Source organism: Hippopotamus amphibius, chromosome 6 (genome assembly GCF_030028045.1).
Source record: "Hippopotamus amphibius kiboko isolate mHipAmp2 chromosome 6, mHipAmp2.hap2, whole genome shotgun sequence".
Taxonomy (NCBI): Eukaryota; Metazoa; Chordata; class Mammalia; order Artiodactyla; family Hippopotamidae; genus Hippopotamus; species Hippopotamus amphibius.
In genome coordinates, this window is record NC_080191.1 from 103491989 (window position 1) to 103514984 (window position 22996).

Genomic DNA, 22996 nt, shown 5'->3' on the forward strand with positions numbered 1-22996 from the left:
TTTCCAACACTGAAGTCAAAGCTGAAGAAAGACCATACTATCTGTGTTTTTGGACTCAAGGTTGGAGAACGGGGTGAGGGGAGAAAAGGAGGTCATAACACAGCCTTGATTGTCAAAGCCGGACCGGCTGGACAGACAATGAATGGCAGCGTGAACTTTCAAGTTCGAGGTGTCCTCTCTTGGGGCTCGGCTCACCCCTGGTGCTCGCGGGCAGTAGGGCCAGAGAGAAAACCTCCCCTTTGAAGCCCCAGTTCTCCCAAGGGGGGAACACGACCCATGGCTCCCTGGGAGGCTGCCGTGTCCAGCGCCGCCCTGACCATCTTTAAGATGTGAGTGCCACTAACATCAGTTTCCCAGGGGGATAGGTAAAACTACGCACAGTCACAGAGCGCCTCTCTGCGCCCAAGAGGAGATAAAAGGAGCCGTTGTTGCCACACCTGAAGACGGGCGATGGGGTGTCCCTGCAGGATGTGGGAGGCGAAGGGTTCCTCCCTGGCCCCCCCAGTGCTGATGAACGAGGGCTATAAACATCTGCCCCCCGCATACGCCCCGCTGTTGGATGGTGCATCCCCAACAGGCCGGGACAACCCCTGGCTTCCAGGAACTCTGCAGGCACCCAGGGAAGGCCTCCCGGTGCAGAGGGAGCTACTGACTTTGCCACCAGGGGACAGAACGGACTCTTCCTTAGCGGTGTTAATGAAAATGTACTCTGGAACTGCACTGTCCAATACACGTGCTATGAGCCGCGTGTGGCTACTGAAATATAAATTAATGAAAATGAAATAAATTAAAAATTAAGTTCCTCAGTCATACTTGCCACATCTCCAGTGCTCACTGGCCACCCGTGGCTGGTGGCTACCATACTGGACAGCACACACACAAACAGCCCCTTGTCACAGCCAGTTCTACTGGACCGCCCATCACGTTCCTTACGTCTTTCACCCAAATGGTCGTGGCCCACGATGCCTGCTGCTGCTCTGCGAACATGTTAACGTTAGCTATTGCTACTAAGATAGTGACAAGGGACTTGCACTGTTTAAGACCTGCTTGCACTGTACAATGTCCTGAGGTTCTGGACGCTCTCAGATGTGTACATTCAGAATTAAGACTGATGTCTCTTCCAAGAATGTGTGCCAGCATCTCAAGGGTCGCAAATAATATCGCATCCAAACTCTGTTCCTGACTCTGCTAATTTTTAGAAAGAAAACTGCTCAACAACTGAGACGCGGGGCTGTTGGTGACTCCTGCTGCGTTTTGCTGGGATCAGCGGATCTGGTGTTATCTTCCGTTTCACCGACTCCAAGATCCTGCTGACTGGGAGCGCTCGGGACCCGCACGTGCCGGCAGGTCGGCTCCACTCCCCAAACCGTCTCCCAGTTTCGATGCCCCCTCGCGGCTCAACGTGCCTTCGTGTTATCCTGAAAACCCTTTCTTTGCCTGACACGTCTCCCCACTTTGGGCAAACCTTCTCTCTGCCTTAGAAAAGCTGACACCAATCAAACCCCCAGAGAGAACCCACTCTGGCAGGGCCACCGGGTGCCGCGAGACCCAGGAGCAGTGTGTGTCCCCATGGAGCTTACAGAAATCAGGCTGTTCAATTCACTTCTCTGCTGTTAATTCCAAGGTGCTGCTACTGTTACTTCAAACTGTAATGGTGTCTACAAACAATTTGCACTTTTGGAGCAGCACATCCTAGGGGGTAATTAACAAACCCCGGGAATAACCTTTTTAAAAGCCTTTAAAAGCAACCTAGACTGAGGCCACCATCAATGAAACAGAATCGCTCCCCCTTCTCTGTCGTGTTAGAATAGACCTGGCTGACTCCTGGAGGGGCTGGGAGAGCATGGGTGGTGGGCTTTATGGAAAATTCCTCGAGATGTGTTAATTAGAAACCAAAACCCAGCCCGCTGATCCGCAGCAGAGCTTTCTGAACGGGGCAGGCTTGGAAGACGGGCTGAGATGACGAGGGTAAGAAAGAGAGTTCAGAAGGGCCGCCCGAAGGGTGGGCTGTGCCTTGCCTACCGTTGACCAGCCCGAGGGAGAAGACGGAGTTCACCAGGAAGCCGCCCTTCCGGAAGTGGTCGCTCATGTGCTCCAGCCAGTTGGCATCCAAACTGCTCACCGTCTGGCCGTTCCTGGAGATCCGGAGAGGGATGGTGACGGGATAGTACTGCCGGCACTTCTGATGGCTCTTGGGTTTGTTGAAAAGGGTGAAGATCTCCATTTCTGTTGGGATTTGTAAAGAGAGTGGGGAGAGAAGGGGTCAAATGGTGACAGGCTGCCTCACTGGGCCTGACGGGATCTCTCAAGAGTCTGAAAGAAACGATATGCAACGCCAAAGTTCTGTTAGGTTGCACTGTTACCTAATAATAAAACCTGATTCCAGGGACTTCCCTGGTGGTCCAGTGGTTAAGACTCCGTGTATCCAATGCAGAGGGCCTGGGTTTGATCCCCAGCTGAAGAACTAAGATCCTGCATGCCGCATGGTGCGGCCTAAAAAATTTTTTTTCATTTTAAATAAATAAATAAATACAGCCCAACACCAAGCAGTAAGTTAGCGTGCCTTGAAAGTGACATGGACCTCGAAGGTTGAGTCCTAAGGGGAATGCCAACAGAAAACTGGCACCTACAAGGATAAAGTCACTAGCCACTGCCACCGCGGACCCTCAACACCCCCTGAAATGCCTTTGGGGTAGAGATCAGGAAGGAAGCCCTCTGTGCCCTGGGGAAAACTGGCCGATCAAGCCTTCAGCTAGTCAGATATTTTCAGGAGAAGATTTTATGAGCCCAATTCTTGCATCTCCTCGTATCTAGAAAAGCACTAAACTCATTAACGGTGACATCTGCTCCTCGAGACTAGCAGCAAGCCTCTGCCAAGACGTGTGCCTGACTGCAGGTACCCCCTTCACTAAAATCATATATAACCCTGACCTCCCCCCCTACCTTTCTGGAGCGGTTTCTCAGAGCTATCTGAGACGCTGTCTCCCAGGCTACAGTCCCCCTTTTGCCCCAGATAAAACTTAACTCACGACTCTCACATTACGCAATTTTTAGTTGACAGGACTTAGGTTTTGAACCTGGCATGTGATGAACAGCTGTTCGCTGGGATTAATTTGTACAGTTAGGTGTTTGGGAGAAGGATGTAGTAGACATTTCTAGAAATTCATACAAAGGTGTGTTTTAGAAAAAAAGCAGCCATATTTTTGGACAAGAGCTGGTCTTTAAAAAAAAAGAAAAAGCAAATGCACAGAGGCACATAAAAACAAAAATACTGCTGTAATTCCTGGAACCTTGTACATCCCTGAACTCACTATTTATAAATTGCAGTGGTGTTTCCTGGGGCCGAACCCATAATACTTAATCAAGTACATCAAAAATACATCACTGATATGTAAAAATAAATACGTTCCAGTAAATGCAGGTTCCTGCCTGGAGTGGTAGGTCACTCAAACAGCGAGGCAGGCCCCGGGACGGAGGCGCTGCTTCCCGTGCCTTCATTTACAGCTCAGTTCTTGAAAAATCAATACTCACTCCCACCCGGCAGTCGACCCCGGCCTGCCGCCATTTGTGCTGCTGGCCATGAGCGAGCAGTGCCAGCCTCCGGAAGCAAATACCTGGAATTTCCATCTAAGTCTGAAGGTCTATTTTTGTGTTACTCATTTAGTCAAGCAATCAGAGTTCACCCAGCTTAAAAAGCTTTGCTTCCACAGGCTAGTCAGCAATATGCTTTGGTTTCCCAAAATATCTATTTGGATCATAAGAAAATCCCCACCCTTCTTCGAAAGAAATATTTTAAAGGTCACAGACAATGGCTGACATTTAGCAAAAAGGACAGAGGACCTCCACACTCCCTGCAGGAGATACCTCTCCTAGACCCACATTCTGGGACACTGCATCCCAGATTTCAGTATCGCACTATTTTTCCAGTCTCTGAATACATTACTTTTGAAAATGGACTCACTTTCCTTTATCTAAATAAGTGCACTTAAACAGGAAACTTTGCTTCACGACCGTAAGGCAAACCGCTGCCATCTGCCGTAAACAGGAGTGAGTGATGAGGTGCATTTCACACCCAAAATGTCCATCCACATAGCAGCTCAAATACAGGGCAACAGTATTTGGGGACGAAGGAAGTCTTTTCACAGCCCCATCTGGGCAAGACCAGCAGAGACCTCCGGGGAGCAACACGGGGCCACAGACTCCTTCGTCAGCAAGAGTGATGCCGACAGGAGGGCCAGGTCGAGCGCTCCATGGGATGGAACCAACGAGGAAGGAGGGGTCCCCATCTTCGCAAACGGCCACACTGGCCTGGTCGTCATCCCCACCCCAAATTACCTTTCTCGGTCCACTCCCCTGACTCAGGAAGCCATCTACAATCCAGCCAGCGAGTGCTTTCAAGGAGAAATTAGGTCTTGGAGCTAGCAATCCCTAGACTATTTCGTGCCTTTCAAGTACAAACTTCAGGAATGGAGTCGTGCAGAGAAAGGTTTGTAAAGGAGGGAACTCAAGCAATGGATTAGAGCCAGGGGCGGGACAGGAAGGGATTGGGCTTTTTCCACTCCAAGGTGCCAGGGGTTCACATAAGAGCTGCAGCTACTAAAGGCAAGAGGGTAAGTCATGCTTTAGCAAGTCCTTGACTTCATTTCGATTTCTTCAAAAGCAGACCCTGTACGCTTTTGGGTGCAAGTCGTTTATTTGGGAAGTAATCCCAGGACACAGAGCGAGGGTGCAGGGATGAGAAGCAGGGCAGAGACGAAAGCCCAGGAAGGCTGCATTCACGGGTGGGTTACTGCCAGAGCACCTGGGGCCCCGAGACACCGGATACACACACCCCACATCGCCCCATGAGGGTCAAGGAAGCCGGGAATCTGTCCTCAGGGACTGAGGCCACTCCTGAGGCTTTAGTTCCCTGGGACATCTGCCCATTCCAGAGAACACCTGCAGGCAGGGGCCAGGAAAGCTGTCCTCAGGTGAGCCCAAGGTGGGCCAGGGCACCAGTCACCACGGTCTGCTGTGGTCAAGCACAAATGCAAACGAATTCTCAGTAAAAAGGAAAAGAAATCACAGCCTCTGCACGGGAGAAAGAGTGGGGAACCAAGACGTGGCCCAAGTCCAAAAATACATGACAACACTCGATCACACAGAAGGATCCCCGGTCACCTGGCAAGACAAAACCACAACTTTCCACATGCATAGTGAAACAGAAAAGGGGAAGGCAGAAGGAGAAGGAGCGTGCTGGGGGCCGGGGGGGGGGAGACGGAGCCTGAAGACAAGGGGGATGGCAGGGTGCTGACAGCGCCCCCAGCTTTCCGTCTGGACCCTCCCCAGGGAGGAGGACCGAAGCCAGAGACAGAAATACATTTTTCAGGAAGGAAAAGGAAAGGCTGTTGGAAGCAAGACCCTCCACGGCGTGAGCAGTAATGAAACATTGGAAGAAACCTGCTTTCAGAGGCCCCCACCTTTGGTAAACGCCTCCGTCTCGCCGCCTCCCTGGCCACAAGCCTCTCTCTCCTCACGTGGAAACCAGCCAAGAGAAACTGTCCCCAAACAATGCCCTTTGATGTTTTAATATTCTGACTCTCCAATACACATCCTCACATAAGCAGTCACCAGGGATTCCGAAAAAGAAGACCACGTTTGTTTACATTTTCTCAGCGGCTCCATGACTCTACCATGACCCCGGCTGGAAGATTTTTCCAGACATGGGACACAAAGTCCCAACGGAGGAGGAAGGCATTGTTTCCGAGAATGTCCTGAGAAGGGCCGCGGCCCTGGCCCGGCAGAGCACCCAACGAGCGTCGAGGCTGTTCTATCTTGTATTTCTGTTCCTGTCTCGTCTTTCTCCGTCCCCCTGACACTGGGGGCCTCATCTTGTGTTAATTAGGTCCTGTGTGTCCAGAAAAGGTGGTCGTCCAGAAAACGTGGCAGGTGCCCCATCTGTGTTTGCTGGATCGACCTGAGCCAGACAGGGGCAGGAAGCTGGGGGGAGGGGAGGAGGGGGCGGGGGCCTGGCGTGGGGCCGGCTGGGCGCGGCCAGCCTGACAGCCAGGTTCGCTCGGGCCTTGCCAAGCTCCTGGAGAACGAGGAGGTAGAAGGCAGATGCCCGGTTCTGAGGCAGGTGCCGGGCAGTTAGGGATTTAGGCATGGGATGGAAGCCTGCCGTCTGCTGCAGGTGTGGCCCCGGAGAGCTGGTGACTTGCAGGTAGCAGGTGGGTCCTGGCATCCCAGGGGACTTCCAGGCTGCAGGAAAGAAAGCATTCAGAGTCTGGCTGAAAGAACGGGGGCTCCAAGGGCTAGAGTGGGAGGAGGAGGAGGCGGGTAAGGTAGCTGGGCGGGAAGAACAAGTGCGTGTCAGACGTGGCCTGGGAGCCAGGCCGGTGCTGCTGAGGTCACAGCAGGGGAGCTAAGGTGAAAGGTGTGCATTGGGAAGGCAGGGCTGCAGGTACCACGGGAGGAAGGGAGGGCAGAAGGGCCGGGGCCCGGCCAGATCCCTGCATCTGGGAGCAGGTGCCCTCAGGCTTGGGTGCTGACAGCGGGGCACCTCTGGGCCGGGGGGAGTCCTGCTGGCTGGGCAAAGTGTGGGACCCGCTGTCTGTGCGGCAATCCACAGGGCCCCCTTGTGAGGATGTCAGCAGCTCCAGGACACGACTGTATTAAGGAGGGTCATCACTGCCACCATCTCACGGGACTCCAACCTCCAGGGGGCACAGCATCCCTTCTATGCCCAGGAGCCAGGGTCCCCCAGAATCAAAGCTGGTAAGGGGCAAAGTCAAGGCTCCTTCAAGCCCCCCGTGCCAGCTGTTCCCCAAATCTAACAAAAGGCTAATCTCATCAGCACAAGAAAGTGGGAGCTGAGGACCGCAGTGGGGTGGGGTGAGGGGCTCAACAGCTGTTTGTTCATGGACTGTAATCCCTGGCTCGGGTTTCTGGCTGCATCTCTAGGCATTTTAAGGGAGTAGGTGCAGGTAGTGAGGGTGTCTCCTGGAAGACGTCGCATTCTTATTTCCGTGCCAGTGAGAACAGGCTGAATTTGTGTGAGCTTGTGTGGCCTCCTTGTTTCTCCTGCTGAAGCTGCAGCGACAGAGACAAGACGGGAATGCTGGAGGTGGGCAGAGAATTACCAGGGGGCCGTCCTAAGCCTTCCCCCTAAGTGTGCCTTGTGCTGGCCTGTTTGCAGTGAATGAAGGAAGCTGCCCCCCAGCACAGAAATGCATCGGAGCACGGGCCCAGGGGCCAGTCCTGCTCCTCCCAGGTGCTCTGCGTTTCACCAGGAGGCTGGGCCAGGTGGGATGTGAGAGGGGACGCAGCCTGCAGCAAGGCTCAGGTGGTGTCTGCATGAGGCTGCCATCAAACCAACAGGAAATGCCCCAGGATGAGCGGGAAGAAACCCTGGTGGGCACGGGGAGCAGAAGCCCTGGACCAGCGTGGTCCCTGCAGCCCGTGGGGGGGGGGGGGGAGAGGGAGGGGCGGCCCGCCCTGTTTCAGGATGGAGAGCCCGCTGGCAGCCCTTGCTCCCCCAGGCTCCTATAAAGGAAATAAATTAAAGGAGAGGGAGGGGGAAGGAGGGAGGCTCCCTCTGGATTTTTTTTAATTGTCTTGCTGTGATTGCCTATTTAAGCCCACCTGGCAGAAAGAGGAGTAAAAACACTTCGCCCTCCTTAGGGCGCCCTGAGAGAAAGGGAGGTGAAAGCTGAGTGAGCAGCGGGGAGGGGGCACTGGGGAGGGGAGGGGTGGTGGTGCATGGACTTCCCAGGGAAGGAAAGGCAAGACTCCCCTGGAAAACAATTAGGAGAGAAGCTGGCGTCAAGTGAGGGCTGTGACCAACAGGGACAGGGTCCCTGGATGGCCGGCCTTTGGGGAGGCTGAAACCGTGCTCAAGCAATGCTCACATTGTGAGATCATGTTTCACTCTATGCGCGCACGCAGGCGACGTTCCTTATCTGTGATAAGGGTGCAATGATAGCATCTCCTGTCCTGAAGCTGTTGTGAAGCACAGTCAAGTCACATAGGAGGTGCTCGGAACAGTTCACTGGGAGGGTGGTCACTGTGGTGACTGTTGTCTGTCCACCCCCTGCAAGGCCTCGCCTGTGCACTCGTAACCCCTGTGTGTTCACTGACTGATGAAAAAGATCCAGATTCCTTTACTCCACAAAAAGAGAAATAAAGGGTAACAGTGAGACCTGCGGCCTCCTGCACAAAGAGGTCAGTGCCAGGCTCATGAGCAGAAGACAGACAGACAGCCGCCTGCCGAGCAAGACTGGCGGGGGGGTGGTCCTATAACCCCCTTGCAGCTGGAGTTCTCATGCACTGTTGGGCTGGCCACCTCCAGACATACCTTAACCTGCTATTCCTCAGCAGCACCTGGTTTTTCAGTAGCGAACAGGGACTTGAGGAGATGAGATACAGACCAAGACCCCAGGGGTGTTGGGGAGGGTCTCTGTGTGCCCGGCAATGTGGAGGGAGTGTCTCATGAGGGAGGGAACAGTCACAGAACACCAGGAGGGACCTGGGGGGGGAGCGAGGGTCCCAGGACAACCCTCCCCAGTTAACTCAACCCCAGGAGGCAGGAAGTCTGGAAGGAGTCCTGGAGAAAAGTGGATTCTGGAACAGGGAATATCTGAAAACTCCCAAGGGGACCCTCAGTATCAAGCACCCCCCTTCTCAAAGCCAGGGTTCCACGCAGAGGTGGAGGCCAACGGTCCCGATGACGGAGCCTGAACCCCAATCATCCGAGCTCCCACGTAAGGGTGCTTCACATATATATCTCCTTTCACCTTTCAACAGGGGACGTTTTTTTAATCCCCAGTTTACAGGGTGAGAAGCTGAGGCACAGGAGGGTATCTCGGTCAAGAGGTCCGGCTCTTCACCACTGTGCTCCCTGCCCTCTCTCCCGGGGCCTGTGCCTCCCTGACCCCCTGCCCTTGTGTGGCCTGAGATGGTACAGAGGGGTTCGCAGAAGGCCGGTCCTCCTCCTCGGGACTCAGCCCAAGAGCCACGCAGAGACGGAGGATTCTAAAGTAAGACTGGGACGCTCCCTGGGAGGCACCTCCGGGGTCCAAATGTGCTCTCAGCTCCTCTGTGGGAGCCGAAGTCCCCCAGGTGAGCCTCCACTTCAGCACACAGTTAAGGAGGACCAAGGCTTTGATGAAACGACAGTCCTAATCTCTCCCAGCTCGGAGGCTGCTGCCACCTCCCCTCCTAAGCCATCTTTGCAAACAAGCCCAGCCTTAACCAGCCCACAATTTTCTTTTCAGGAACTACTGATGTAACAATAAAAACGATTTCACCCTCTTTTCTTTTTTCTTGGCTGCACCGTGCGGTATGTGGGATCTTAGTTCCTGGACAAGGGATCGAACCCAGGCCCCTGGCAGTGGGAGAGCGGAGTCCTAACCACTGGACCACCAGCGAAGTCCCGCACCCTCTTTTCTATTCTCAAAGCAGAAACGGTTCCCCATCATTTATAAGAGGGTGACTTCAAGAATCAGTACATAAGTAGTCACGTTAACCAGTGAGATGATCCAGGAAGGCTGAAGAGAAAGGCTTCCTAAGACTTGGAGCCGCCTCCTGTCAGTCTTGTCACCTGCTGCCTCCCAAAGCCTAGAAGAGGCCACGGAGCTCACACGAGGGCCCGGCTCTCAGCGGACAGCTGGACGCTAGACTTCCTGGAGAAGGAAGGCGAAAGGGAATCACGGGGAAATGAAGAGAAACTTCACTCCCTGTAGACTGAGGGCCGCCGTAAATTCTGTCCGTCCGTCTGGATATCACACAGGGAAGATCAGGCAGAGAGCCGGCCTGGGCTCACACATCTGATCTGTTTCCAGCCTGGGCAGCAGACGGACTCTCTGAACCTCAGTTTACTCATCTGTAAGATGGGCAGGGATGCACGAGCTCACCCACATTGTAGGGAAAATGACGAGACAGTCACAGGAAAGCTCGCTGGCCCAGGGCCTGGCCCACAGGAAGCAGTAATAAATGTTGGCCATCAGCGACCCTGTGTTGCTATTTGAAACCCCCAGCCTAAGGCACCTCTTCCGACGGCCCTCACAGTGCGATGCAGGGGAGTCGCTTACTGGTGGCCTCCCCCCGGCCGTGTTCTCTCCCCAGTGCGGATCTGTCAGCCGCACAAACTGCCTGACATCTGCTGCTCACAGCCGAGGGAGCTCAACCACCAGCTTCCTGCACCACTCGTCCTCCGCTGGCTTTCTTCATTTCCTTCTTTAGGCAGATATTCAAAACACGAGGACCAAAAGTGGAGTGTGCTTTCTGCACTGGTGCCCAGCAAAGCTCACACTTCCTGTGTTCGCAAGGGGTAGTTCAGGGGCAGGGCAAGAGCGTGGGGGAGAAATGACCTCTCGTTCTAGAATCTACTGCACATGTGACCGACTGGAGCAGCTACAAGTCGATGGCATGTGGTTCCACCCTCCCCCCCACCCCCAGCCCCAGAAGTCACAGCTGCAGGAAGGAAACGGTCAGGAGGCCCAGAAAACCGCTTGACAGTTTCTCCTGTTTGATGGACTGCTGTCTCTGCAGTCTCATTCCATTCATTTTCCTAAAATGCCAGAGCGATTACTGAAAAGCTAGCAGCCTCTCTCTCAGGGCCTGAGTCCCAGCGCTGACATACTTACTTGCCGAGAGTGGCTCTCCATGCCCTTCCGACGACGGGTCCCCGTCTGGTCCATCCAGGGTCGCGCTCACCCTGCGTGGAGGGGATTCTGTGCCATCCCCCGCTCCCGAGGGTGAGCTGGGCTGCAGGACAGTGGGTGCCTCCCCTCTCGGGCCCTGGCCGGGCTCTGGGCTTCCGTCCATCCCCACCGGAGCGTCTGCAGCCCCCAGGTTCTCCGCAGCCCCACACCTGCCAGGATCCTTTGTCGCATCCCGGGTATCCGGCAGGGGGCTGCCGCCTGCCGAGTTCCCAGAGGGGCAGTGGTACTGAGGTATGACCCCGACGAATTTCAGGCCCCGACTCGCAGCCTCCTGGATCTGTGAGGCAAACAGAACAAAGGGAACCAGGTAAATGGGATGTTCTAGCAAAGAGGGGACACTTGCAACAGCCAAAAACCTCAGGGAGGCCTTGGAGGATGTTTCAGTTTGAACCTGAAGTCTCTCAAGCTGGCAAAGGCTCCGTGTCCTCAGGTCAGTGCCCACACCCCAAGCCTGGCCCAACTGGGGACAGAAAGCGTGGGGCTTGTTTTTTTTTAACTACGGAAAAATAAAGCCTTTGGCTGTGAAGGGCAGGGATGGCCTCTCTTTGAAACACTGCAGGAGTCCCAATTAGCACTTTTTTTCTAAGAAGCTGGAAAAAGGTTCTAGAAGGATGAGCTGGAACAAAGAGCATCTGAAAGAGGAAGTTCATTTTGGTAAGAGCTTTTTTTTTTTTTTTTTCTGATGAATCACCTACTTCCTGCTAATCAGGCTATTGTATAACTTAATACGTCTATATAACCATATACTAACTACCAGATGACATTTTATGATCTAAAGAGCTTCCTCTTTGAAACAATTGTTTTGGCAGAGAAGGGCAAAGGTGGGAAGAATCACCACCAGGGGTGACATTCACACCCCCGTGAGAGGGGACATCCGAGGACATCAGTGCACAGGGAAGCCAAAGGTGCCCAAAGGCCACACCCAGCCCACGGGGCCGAACCGTGACCCTCCACCCACCGCCCAGTCCAGGTAACAGGTGGCACCTTCTCACCCCCTGAGCCTCAAGATGGGGGACGCACAGCCACACAGTGTCCTGTGCCACGTGAACTCTCCCCTCCCTAAAAAATACCCCCAGGCGACTGAATGTAATAATCATAAGTGAAAGACAAATCGAAAGCAATTGCCAAATAAAACTGAGCAAGAGCCGGCCAAAACTAGACGACGGGCTTTAGGGGATTTTCTGGGCAAGGATGCTGAAGTCACTTTACAAATAAATCAGGAGGTGGAACCCTCAGAGCTCTGGGAGTCTTAGTCACCAACCCCCAAGTGGATGACCTCAGAAAATCTCGAGGCTGCTGCAGGGATCATCTCCTGTCATTTGAGAATTAGTAAGAAATACCAGCACGGAGCTCCTCTCCAAAGGAGAAGCGGTCCTTGGCCGCCCTCCCCGAATGACCCACCCTAACTTAAAGCAAGAAGTCATTTTAGTTCACACTGGCCTTTCTAGAAAAATGACCTGGAGCAGTTATATGAATGTACAGCCCAGTCTCTCTATAAAGTCTAGCCTGTGTGGGACATAATGATAACAATAGTCGTTGCCATCTACCGCAGACCTACTATGTGCCAGTCTCTGCACTATGCATTTTGTATAAGCTGTTTTGCTTAATCCTTGAATGACCCTGCATGGTATCATGATCTTCATTTCAGATGAGGACGCTGAGGCCCAGAGACACTAAAGTCATAAAGCAAGCTGTGGGCAGCCAGGTTCAAAGCCAGGTCTGGGTCGGGCCCAAGTTCATTCTCTTAAGTACAAGGCCAAGTGGATACATGTCAAAGCATCAAGTTCTTAGATGTCTATGTGCCCACACAAATGCCCATGGTTGGCTCAATTCACACTTCAAAAGTTAAAAGAAAAAAAATTTAGTCATCCTTTCCATATTGAAAATTCATTTTTTACTTCTAGAAATTGTTTCGGAAGCTTCTAAAAGAAGACACGGGTCACAAAAGTTTTAAAACAAAAGAGTGAGGAGATAATTATACCAAAGAGTCTTAGGCTGGGGGAAGCTAATGGGTACAAAGCATAGCTCTGAGCTTCCTGGCAGCACAGGCAAAAAAGAGAAATGCGATGGAGTTCACAGTCCCAGATGAAATGAGGAAAGACTCCTGGCCCATAAGAGAGAAGCATAACGTGCTAGAAATTTGTCTGACATATAGTAGGTGATCAATGAATGACTGACTACATCACATAATGAGTGGATATGTCTCCTATCCCAGAATGAGCTCCTAGAAGGTAGGGATGGAGACCGATTCATTTTTCAGCTCTAGAATCCAACAAACATTTAGGAAGTCCCTACACTGGCCCAAACCAACATCACGCTTCAGTGCTGGGAATACAAAATAGGAGTCCTGACTCTCAAAAGATTCAGCAGATGACTGTAAACAGACTAAAAATAATTATACTAACATGGAACAATAATGCTTATAATGTTATATAAAAAAAAATCAAGATTCTAAAATTTTTAGACAGTATTATGGCATAATACATGTATGCAATTTTTCAAAATTCATGTAATAAGCATGCATATTACCTTTATAATTGAAAAAAGTAAATATTCCAGAAATTTCTCATAAAGGGTGCTACTCACAGTCATGGAAATAAAGGTGCAGAAAGTGATTATTTTTGCCTGACGGGGACACTGAGATGTTCTTCACAGGAGGTCACTCCAGCTGTGGAGTAACATACCTGAAAGAGGTGAGGGGTGCGGCAGAGCTGGAGTGTGCACACCTCACCTACAACAGTCAGGTTCAAGTGTCCCCCCAGATATTGTACTAAATAAAACCTATTTGGGAACCCAGTCTGCAGGAGGCTTTGAAGGATGAATAGGAGTTCACCAGATGGGTGAAGAAAGGGACGGGGCAGTGCAGGTAGAGACAGACAGGTCATCGTGGGCATAGACTTGATGGTGAGCAACAGCCTGAGTGCTGAAGAAATTTCTAGAACCATTTCTGGAACATGACACAAGAAGCCAGGAGTGCCCAGAAATGAGGCAAGACGAGAATTCCAAGGGCGGCAGCACGGATGTCACTGATTACGAAGCCAGCAAAGGCTCTGACCTCACCCTGCAGCAACAGCCCCTAACTTTCCCACCACAAGAACGCCTGAGAGCAGGGGGTGGGGGCCTGAGGGCACAGCACAATGTTTCTTTGACTGTTCACCTTTTATCTTAAACATTAATGCAAATGCGGTATCCTGCACCAAGTACTGCATAATATTAAAACTTTCTTTTTTTTTTAGATCTTTTATTGAGATATAATTGACATACAATAAACTGCATATATTTAAAGTATACAACTTGATTTTTTTTTCCTATTAGTAATGTATATATGGCAGTCCCAATCTCCCAATTTATCCCACCCCAACCCCCCTGCTTTCCCAACTTGGTGTCCATATGTTTGTTCTCTACATCTATGTCTCTGCTTCTGTCTTGCAAACAGGTTGAGCTGTACCATTTTTCTAGATTCCACATATATGCGTTAATATACGATATTTGTTTTTCTCTTTCTGACTCACTTCACTCTGTATGACAGTCTCTAGGTCCATCCATGTCTCTACAAATGTCGCAATTTCATTCCTTTTTATGGCTGAGTAATATTCCATTGTACATGTGTACCACATCTTCTTTATCCATTCTTCTGTTGATGGACATTTAGGTTGCTTCCATGACCTAGCTATTGTAAACAGTACTGCAATGAACACTGGGGTGCAGGTGTCTTTTTTTAAAATTAATTAATTAATTAATTAATTAGCTTCATTGGGTCTTCACTGCTGTACACGAGCTTTCTCTAGTTGTGGCGAGTGGGGGCTATTCTTCATTGTGGTACGCAGGCTCCTCATTGCTGTGGCTTCTCTTGTTGCAGAGCACAGGCTCTAGGTGCATGGGCTTCAGTAGTTGTGGCACACAGGCTCAATAGCTGTGGCTCAGGGGCTCTAGAACTCAGGCTCAATAGTTGTGGCGCACGGGCTTAGTTGCTCCGTGGTATGTGGGATCTTCCTGGAGCAGGGATTGAACCCGTGTCCCCTGCATTGGCAGGTGGATTCTCAACCACTGCGCCACCGTGGAAGTCCCCAGGTGTCTTTTTGAATTATGGTTTCTCTGGGTATATGCCCAGGAGTGGGATTGCTGGGTCATATGGTAGCTCTATTTTTAGTGTTTGAAGGAACCTCCATACTGTTCTCCATAGCAGCTGTATCAATTTACATTCCCACTAACAGTGCAAGAGGGTTCCCTTTTCTCCACACCCTCTCCAGTGTTTACTGTTTGTAGATTTTCTGATGACGCCCATTCTAACCAGTGTGAGGTGATACCTCACTGTAGTTTTGATTTGCATTTCTCTAATAATTAGTGATGTTGAACAGCTTTTCATGTGTTTCTTGGCCATCTGTATGTCTTCTTTGGAGAAATGCCTATTTAGGTCTTCTGCCCATTTTTAATATCAAAACTTAAAAGATACTCAAGTGGTAAAAATGGTAAAGATGGTAAAGATGCCCCCTCCCCCCCAATCGCAAACCTTCCAGGGAAAGTGTGTTTCAAGAATACAACATATTTTCGTGCACAAATCTTTGTCTGCAGCTCTGTTTACTTCTTTGGAGTGGATTCCTGGAAATGGAATTAATGGGTCAAGGGATATCAGCTTTTCAAAGGCTTGGTACAGGCTGCCAAATTGTTTACCAGAAAGGGTGAGTAGTCTTTTTTAACCAGAAGACCCGCATTTAGATTTTGTAAAGATCGATATTTGGCTACACCCTAGTGGCCCTGATGCCTTTGGTTTTCTACCTTATCCCAGTACAGGCACTTTCTTTTCTCTTTTTCGTAATGTCACTTGACTGTGTTTGTAAAACCGAACCCTGTTTGTTTCTCATTCACTCATTTGTTTACTCATAACCTTCATTAAGCAAGCCTCATGCACATCAGAAAGACGGGCTCTAGACAGTGTTCATCAGGGCTCACCCTGGCCACCAGCTCTCCTCAGCCCACACTCCCTGTGGGAACCTCCTCTACTCACCTGGATTTAGCCACGAGTCACATGGTAATGATTCCCAAATTTGGACCCCCCAGCTCTCACTTTCCTCTGGGGCTCAGACCTACGTGGCCAGTGATCACAGCTGATGGGTCTACTGTGGACCTTGTCCCTCAAACTGCAGTCAAGGCGTCTTCTTCAGCTCTTCCCTTTCTGTAACCCCACGAACCTGCTCACCGCATCCTGCCAGATTTCTCTCTCGATATTTCTGGAATCCCTCCCTCCAGGCCTCTCAGATCACTTTACTTTTAGGGCCTCATCAGCTGCTCCTGGACACCACCATGACTTCAAGCTACACCAGGTCTTCAAGAGCGTGGAGTCAAAGCCATACGGAGGATCAGATCCTGAATATCCAGGCCACCCTGGGTAAGGCACTCCCGACTGTCACACGCATGCCCGTGGGACTTCTCAAACAGCTGCGATTAGATCATGGCAAAGCCCAGATCTGACTCTGAGTATCTTAATGCAAACCGGTGCTCCTTCCAGACAGCACTCTTCCACATGACACGATCCAACCGGGGCCAAGATGCCCAGTCGGATATGAGTTTAAACTTAAAAATACCCTCATCCACCTTTTTTTGCATGTCTGCTGCATTCAAAAACCACCCCACCACCAACACTTAAAGAAGTAACAGTTGCTGGTTTAGGCACCAAAAATTAAATAAGACCACTTTCAACTGACCCAAGATGTCATTCAACTGCTCTATGATGAATGAATAAGAACAAATTCAACAGTAACGATATTTTCCCAACCTAAAACCAGAGATCATGATGTGAAAAAGATTTATTTTTTCTTTTCTAAAAATTTATTTTTGTAACGTCTCAATGCACTGGAAAGTGATATCATCCTTGGTTACATATTTCAAGCATCATTTTTATTAAAAATAAGACCATGACATTGGGATAGTCCCTGATAATCTAGGACATACTGTCTGTCACTCTACTTCCAAAATGAATACCACGCAGCTGCCGAAGAGCACTTCGTCTTGTCTGATACACATACTCGTTTGCAGCACATTTACCAACGAGGGTAAAGCCAGTTAGGAAAAAATGGGACGCGGGTTGAGTTTGGTGAAAATGAAAGCCATGTGTAACATAGGAAAGAGAGCAGAAAAGCCTCGTGCTGATGGGTCCATAGGGATTGGAGCATCCACAGGCCATGTGAGACGGCACAGGTGAAGGTCACAGACAGTCTAGGACCATTTGGTCTGAATCGAACGGAGAAGGTGTCATGGTTCATTTTATGTGTCAACCTGGATAAACTACAGTGACCAGTTGTCCGCACTCGTCTAGATATTGCTGTAAAGATATTTTTAGATGTGAGTAACATCTACAGTCCACTGACTTTAAGTAAAGCAAATCACCCTCTATAATGTAGGTAGGCCCCGCCCAATCAGTTGCAGGCCTTGCAAGCAAAGCACGAGGTTTTCCGAAGAAGAAGGAATTCTGCCTCCAGACAATCTACCTGAGTTTTCAACCTTCAGACTCAAGACTGCAACATGACTCTTACCCGAGCCTCTAGCCTGCCAAACGGCCCTGCAGATTTGGGACTGCTCCCTTAATCACACGAGCCAATTCCTCAAAATAAATCAGTCTCAATTCCGGTCTCATGATACAGACAGACAGACAGACAGATAGATAGCCCCATCAGTCGTTTCTCGGAAGAAATGTCATAGAGGAGAAAAGCATATGAAGGGAGTGAAGGGGAGAAGACCGCGCAGGGCAGGCTGGTGGAGGTCTCCAAACCTAAACCGGAGTGGGTGCGAAAGGAAGGGATGGCTAAGAGCGGCCGAGAGGCGCGAGGGAAATGTGCCCTGAACAGGAACAAAGAAGAACTCAATCTGGTGTTGACCAAAGGTCCAGGGGAGAGTGTACAAGAAGGTGGACAAGCAGTCACCACTGCCCACATGAAAGAAATCTCCCCACCATAGTACTGAGGGGAAGGAATTAAATCTTTAACTGGTAGATGTAACTTCTATCACTTATAGGCAGTTTCTAACTTTAGGATGAACTTATTGGAATCCCTCTAACGAATGCGCTAATTCATGCCGGGAATCAAAAACGTACTGACTTTTTGAAAACACAAAACTGTGCTATCCAATAGGGTAGCCACTAGCCAGGGGTGACTATTTAAATTTAAATTAGTTCAAATCAAATAAAATTAAAAATTCAATTCCTCAGTCACGCCAGCCCCATTTCAAGTGTCTGACAGCCCCTGTGGCTGACGACTCTCGTACTGGAGGCACGTATACACATTTCCATCGTCACAGAAGGTTCTCCTGGGCAGACAGTGCTGCTATGCAGCAAGGAAACCATATACGATGCTGAGCTGTAGAAACAGAGCCTTCAACAATGACTGCAGGTGCACATGATACAGGGTAAAGACCAAGACACACACACAAACATCCCCAGTGGACCCCTGACCAGACCACTGCCCATTCTGACCCTCCCCTTAACTCATGGGCCACTGTTCTGTGACGGCTGACACTTTAAAGTCTTTGGGGATCCACGACATAGAGGGAACCCACAAACAGAGGCATGTACCGTATGTCAAGAACAGGCGCAAAAATGTTGTTCTGGGTTGCACGGTTACACAGGAGTCTTGACGGTGAATATTTTATCACACTCACACAACCCTTCTCATCTTCCATCGCCTACACTCTTGTGCAGCTTTCTGAAAAATGGAGGTTCAAAAATAACACGGGTTTTAGCTCAAGTCTTAAGCTGCCTTTAGTTCTGACATGTTAACACTTAGCTTCAGGAATTGAAACTTTTACCAAGCGCGGCTGTGTTTTAGCTCCGTTATGAGGCCACAAGGAAAGATCGCGTAGACCTCTGGTGGTGTGGTTTTCTCTTTCAATGACTGAGAGGTCTCAGAATGAACCCTAGACAAGGAGTCTGAGACTTAAGGTTTGGACTCAGCCCTGCCATTCCCTAGCTATGTTACTGGTCAACTCAGTTGATTTATCTGAGCCTCAGTTTCCTAATCTATAAAATGGGGATAATAATACCTGTTCATTCATTCACTAACTTCTTACTCAATATCTACCCTGTGCTGGGCACTAGGCCCTGGGGAAGCACACAGGCATTACCCCTGACCTCTCAGGTTTAATATGTGTTGGTCTAATTCAAGGGGCAACTCAGAGGCTCTGAAGAGTCCCTGTGATCTCTCCTTCTCAACCTGCCTACTGCTCAGTTTGAGGCACCACAACTTGCCCTTAAGTCCCTGGCAGGCTGGGATTGAAGGAAGAGGTACTATTTTATTCTCCTCTGCTATTAGGAGCAATCTGGTGTGAAGCTTGGGAAATGACAGAAGAACTCAGAAAACTGTAAACACCCTTAAAAACAAAAGAGATGGGGGTCCAGCGTTGGGGTAGGAGCAAGAACGAATCCATCCTTTGGTGGCCCTGTTCAGGGCAGGCATTCATGACAAAAGGAGTTTTACTGGCCTTCCTTACCTGTGTTAACTGACTCAATTCTTTCACTTAGGTTGCGCCTATAATTTCACTGTTCATTGAAAATGTAGTTCGTGGGAAATCAGTAGAACTAAGAGGGGGTGTGCTGTTAAGCTCCCATCCCTCAAAGATCTTCAACTAGTTCCTAATGCCCAGTGAACACCAACTCACCAGAAGATCCCAACCTATCAAACGTCTAAATCAGAGATGCAAAAGGGAACAAGGAGAGACCTATCTGCGGGGAACAATGCAACGGTGCCTCAAAGAGCAAGTGCCAGCAGGGTAGGGCCAGAGCAGGATCTCAGGAAGACCCAGGACCTGCATCTCCAGCACTGTCAGGAAACTAGCTCCAGGTTTTGTCCCTACTTCTCTTTATTTGTCAGCATCATTCTTCTTTCTCTTCCAGGACCAGTTTTCTCCATGTGGCAGAAAATATAGCCATTGCCAACTTCTGAATTTTTCTGCTCATAGCTTAGCCACTGGCAATAGAATGTCTAAACTTCTTGGCTACACACAAGTAAAAGATCTCAGGGAAGGGCTCTGATTGGCTCAGCTTAGGTCAGGTGTCCACTTCTGGGCCAATCAGCTCTAGTCATTGTTAGGGTGGCTCTGATGGAAATCACACAGCTGAATTGTGGGAACAAAGCAGCTCTCAGAAGAAAACGAATTTCAGGGCAGAAAAAATACATATTAACATCTGTCATGTATAAACATCATCTGGTGGGAAATAAAAGTTGACATTTGTTCAGTACCCACGTGTACTAATGTGAAGAAGAGAATATAAGGCAACCGATATTTAAGCTGAAGAAAACTGAGCAAGTAAGGCCATACTGATCAAAACAATGTTGATACATTTTGGTCAGAGTGGATCATGTGTCAGTGCTCTAGGTTATTCTGTCTGCACAGATACAGCATTCTTCTCCTTTTCTCAGGCTATCTTTATCTCCAGCAGATCTGCTCAAGACTTCTTTTCTCGGGACTTCCCTGGTGATCCAGTGGTAAAGAATCCGCCTACCAATGCAGGGGACATGGGTTCCATCCCTGGTCAGGGAACTAAGATCCCACATGCTGTGGGGCAACTAAGCCCACGCACCTCAACTACTGAGTCTACATCTCAACTAGAGAGCCCACGTGCCACAAACTACAGAGCCCATGCACCCCGGAGCCTGTGTGCCACAACCAGAAAAGAGAAAACCCACACACCACAACTAGAGAGAAGCCCGTGTGCCGCAGCGAAGACCCCGCACACCACAATGAAAGATCCTGTATGCCGCAACGAGGATCCGGCCTGCCGCGACTGAGACCTGACATAGCAAAAAATAAAAGTTAATTAATTAATTAATTAATTATTTTAAAAGATTTCTTTTCTCAGCTTTATTGAGGTAGAACTGAAGATGGCTTTTTAGGAATACTTTCTGGAGTCAATGTCCAAACCCAGGCTTTCTCCTTCTCAGAGCAGGTCTGCCATAGCACAGGCACCCACATCAGGAGGGCACAACAGAGTCACGTGCTGGGGCAGACCGGGTCACCTCTGGCAGACCTGCAGGATCCCTGCAAACCCCTAATCTCCCTCGATGTCTGCCCATCAGCAGAACTCTGCATAGATGTGCTCGGACCGGGACCTTGGAGCAAAAGCACAGACCATGGCATCATCCAGGCAGGAACACTGAAGGACCTTGAAGTCACAGGACCTCAGGGGGAGCTGCATGTCCCACCAAGGCTACGAAACGCCCCCAGGCTTCCACGAAGGCCAGCGCACACCCACAAAGAAAATGGAGAAATCAGATCTCCAAAGCTTATGTCGGGAAAGCATTTAAAGAGACTCTCATCAGAGTCGCATGGGAAAGTCGAAGGAGGTGCACCAGACGTCACGGTTTGTCAGTTTTGTGGCTGCTGAAATCCATGGTTAGTAAAATAACCTGACCCACAGGTGGGATCTGTGCACACAGAAATGGCTGGGGGAAAAGAATCCCAGAAGGAACAAGGCTAGCCAAGGCGAAGAGGTAAGAAAGTGTCTTTAAGTTATGTGGAGACGGACAAATGTCCTGTACCAAAAACCCGTAACCACAGTAGCTTCCACCTACCGAGAGCTTACCGTGTGCCAAAAGCTGCTCTACGGGCTTGACGTGGATGAACTCATCCCGTGCTCATGTAACAATAACACTAGGTATTCTTTTTTATCCCCGTGTTACAGATCAGAAAACTGAGACACAGTGAGTTTGCATAGCCTGCTCAAGGGCATCCGGCTAGCAAACAGCAGGTAGGATTCAAACCTACTCAGCCTGGCTTCCGAGTCCATATTTCCACCTGTTATATACCGCTCGGCGTGTACGTCCTACTCTAGGCTACGCTGTGAGATGCCAGGGCTTGATCTCGGAGAGTGCTGAATCTTTAGAGTCTGGGCTCTGACTCTGGAGTCAATGAGAGGCCACCACGGATTCCGGCAGCAGTGACATAATCAGGCCTTTCCCAAGGAAAAGTAATCTTTCCACAGGATGTGGTATGGATGGGGGAGGGGGGGTAAAAGCAGGGAGGCAAAGAGAGTGGTTGGGGGCCCGGAAGTCACTGCGGAGCTCGTGGGAGAGGTCAGAGGGGCTCACACGTGCCATGGGAAAGAATGGGCGAGGAAGAGGGGAGACTCAAAGCGGACACAGCAGTCCGGGACTAAAAGGTGACACACCACGAGGATCTGGTGTGTTAAGCCATTGGTGACCTACTGTCCCAACTTTAAACAGTGTGACTCCTTTGAAAGCAAAAGGTGAACGTATGAACAATTACACTGTGATGAGAGGCACGAGCTAGAACTGTCCAAGCAAACCCAGACACACGGTCACCTTGTCACATGCGCCCAGCAGTGAGGACCCAGAAAACCGCTTTTAAAAAATGCCAAACACACAGAGACTGTGCTCCTCACCCTTCCCTGTCCAGCACGGGACCCGCTTCCTCCGCCAGCCACCCTCCTGCCCTTACAACCTTGGCTTTCTCTGGCTGGCCCCTCCCACAAAGGCCAAATTCCTCCGACACACTCAAGGTCACAAGCACGGCTCAGGGTCTCCCATCTAGACCAGCAGTGGACTCTGCTGCCCTGAAGTCCTTCTGCCCCCTCCAGCCGGCTCTCCTGCCCTGTCCTTCCCCACGGCGCCCGCCCCACGCCTCCTTCACGTCCTCTGCCTTTGTTATTTTGCACTCCAAGTCCCTTCCCATCTGGGGCCTCAGCACCTGCAGCCTCCTCTGTTTCAGATGCTGTTCCCCTCGCCCTCCCCACGACTGGTTTCTCCTTGTCATCAGGGTCCCCTCTTCCCATATGGCCTTCCCCAACATCCCAACCCAAAAAATGGTCACCCAGTCCCTCTTCAGCACATCTCTTTGTTTAATTTTCACCATACACTTATTTCCACACTTTTAAATTATTGTCTGTCTTTCCGAGTTGCATGAGAGCTCCGTGAGGACAGGAGTGTTGACCATTTTGTCCCCTGCTTTGTCCCCAGCATCTGAAACAGTTCCTGGTCCTTAGTAAGTACTCAGTAAATGTTTATGCAAGGAATGAACAGGAAAGAGATCGAATTTGCAGAATCTGAGGTTAATTCTAACTGGAACCTTCTATGAGTCTACAGTTTCAGGAAATATCCATCTGGGGCCAACAATGTTTTACAAATACACTCATTTGAGATTGGGAAAATGTGCACATCGTTTTCTACTTGTATCGTTTTTTTAAATATTTATTCACTTGTTTATTTGGTCGTGCCAGGTCTTAGTTGTGGGAGGCACGCCCCTTAGTTGTGGCACATGTGCTCCTTAGTTGTGGCTGACGGGATCCT

General features: G+C 50.1%; 1 protein-coding gene across 1 annotated transcript in view; it reads right to left on the minus strand.

The window, feature by feature from the left end:
• The window catches only part of RFTN1 (raftlin, lipid raft linker 1), a 200168-nt gene that overhangs the window by 50412 nt on the left and 126760 nt on the right, over positions 1 to 22996 (minus strand). Inside the window, exons 5-6 of the mRNA XM_057737870.1 lie at positions 10626 to 10980; positions 2023 to 2226 (exon numbers count right to left, since the gene is read on the minus strand). Coding sequence (XP_057593853.1) covers positions 2023 to 2226; positions 10626 to 10980 — 559 coding nt within the window. The remainder of the gene's footprint in view (positions 1 to 2022; positions 2227 to 10625; positions 10981 to 22996) is intronic.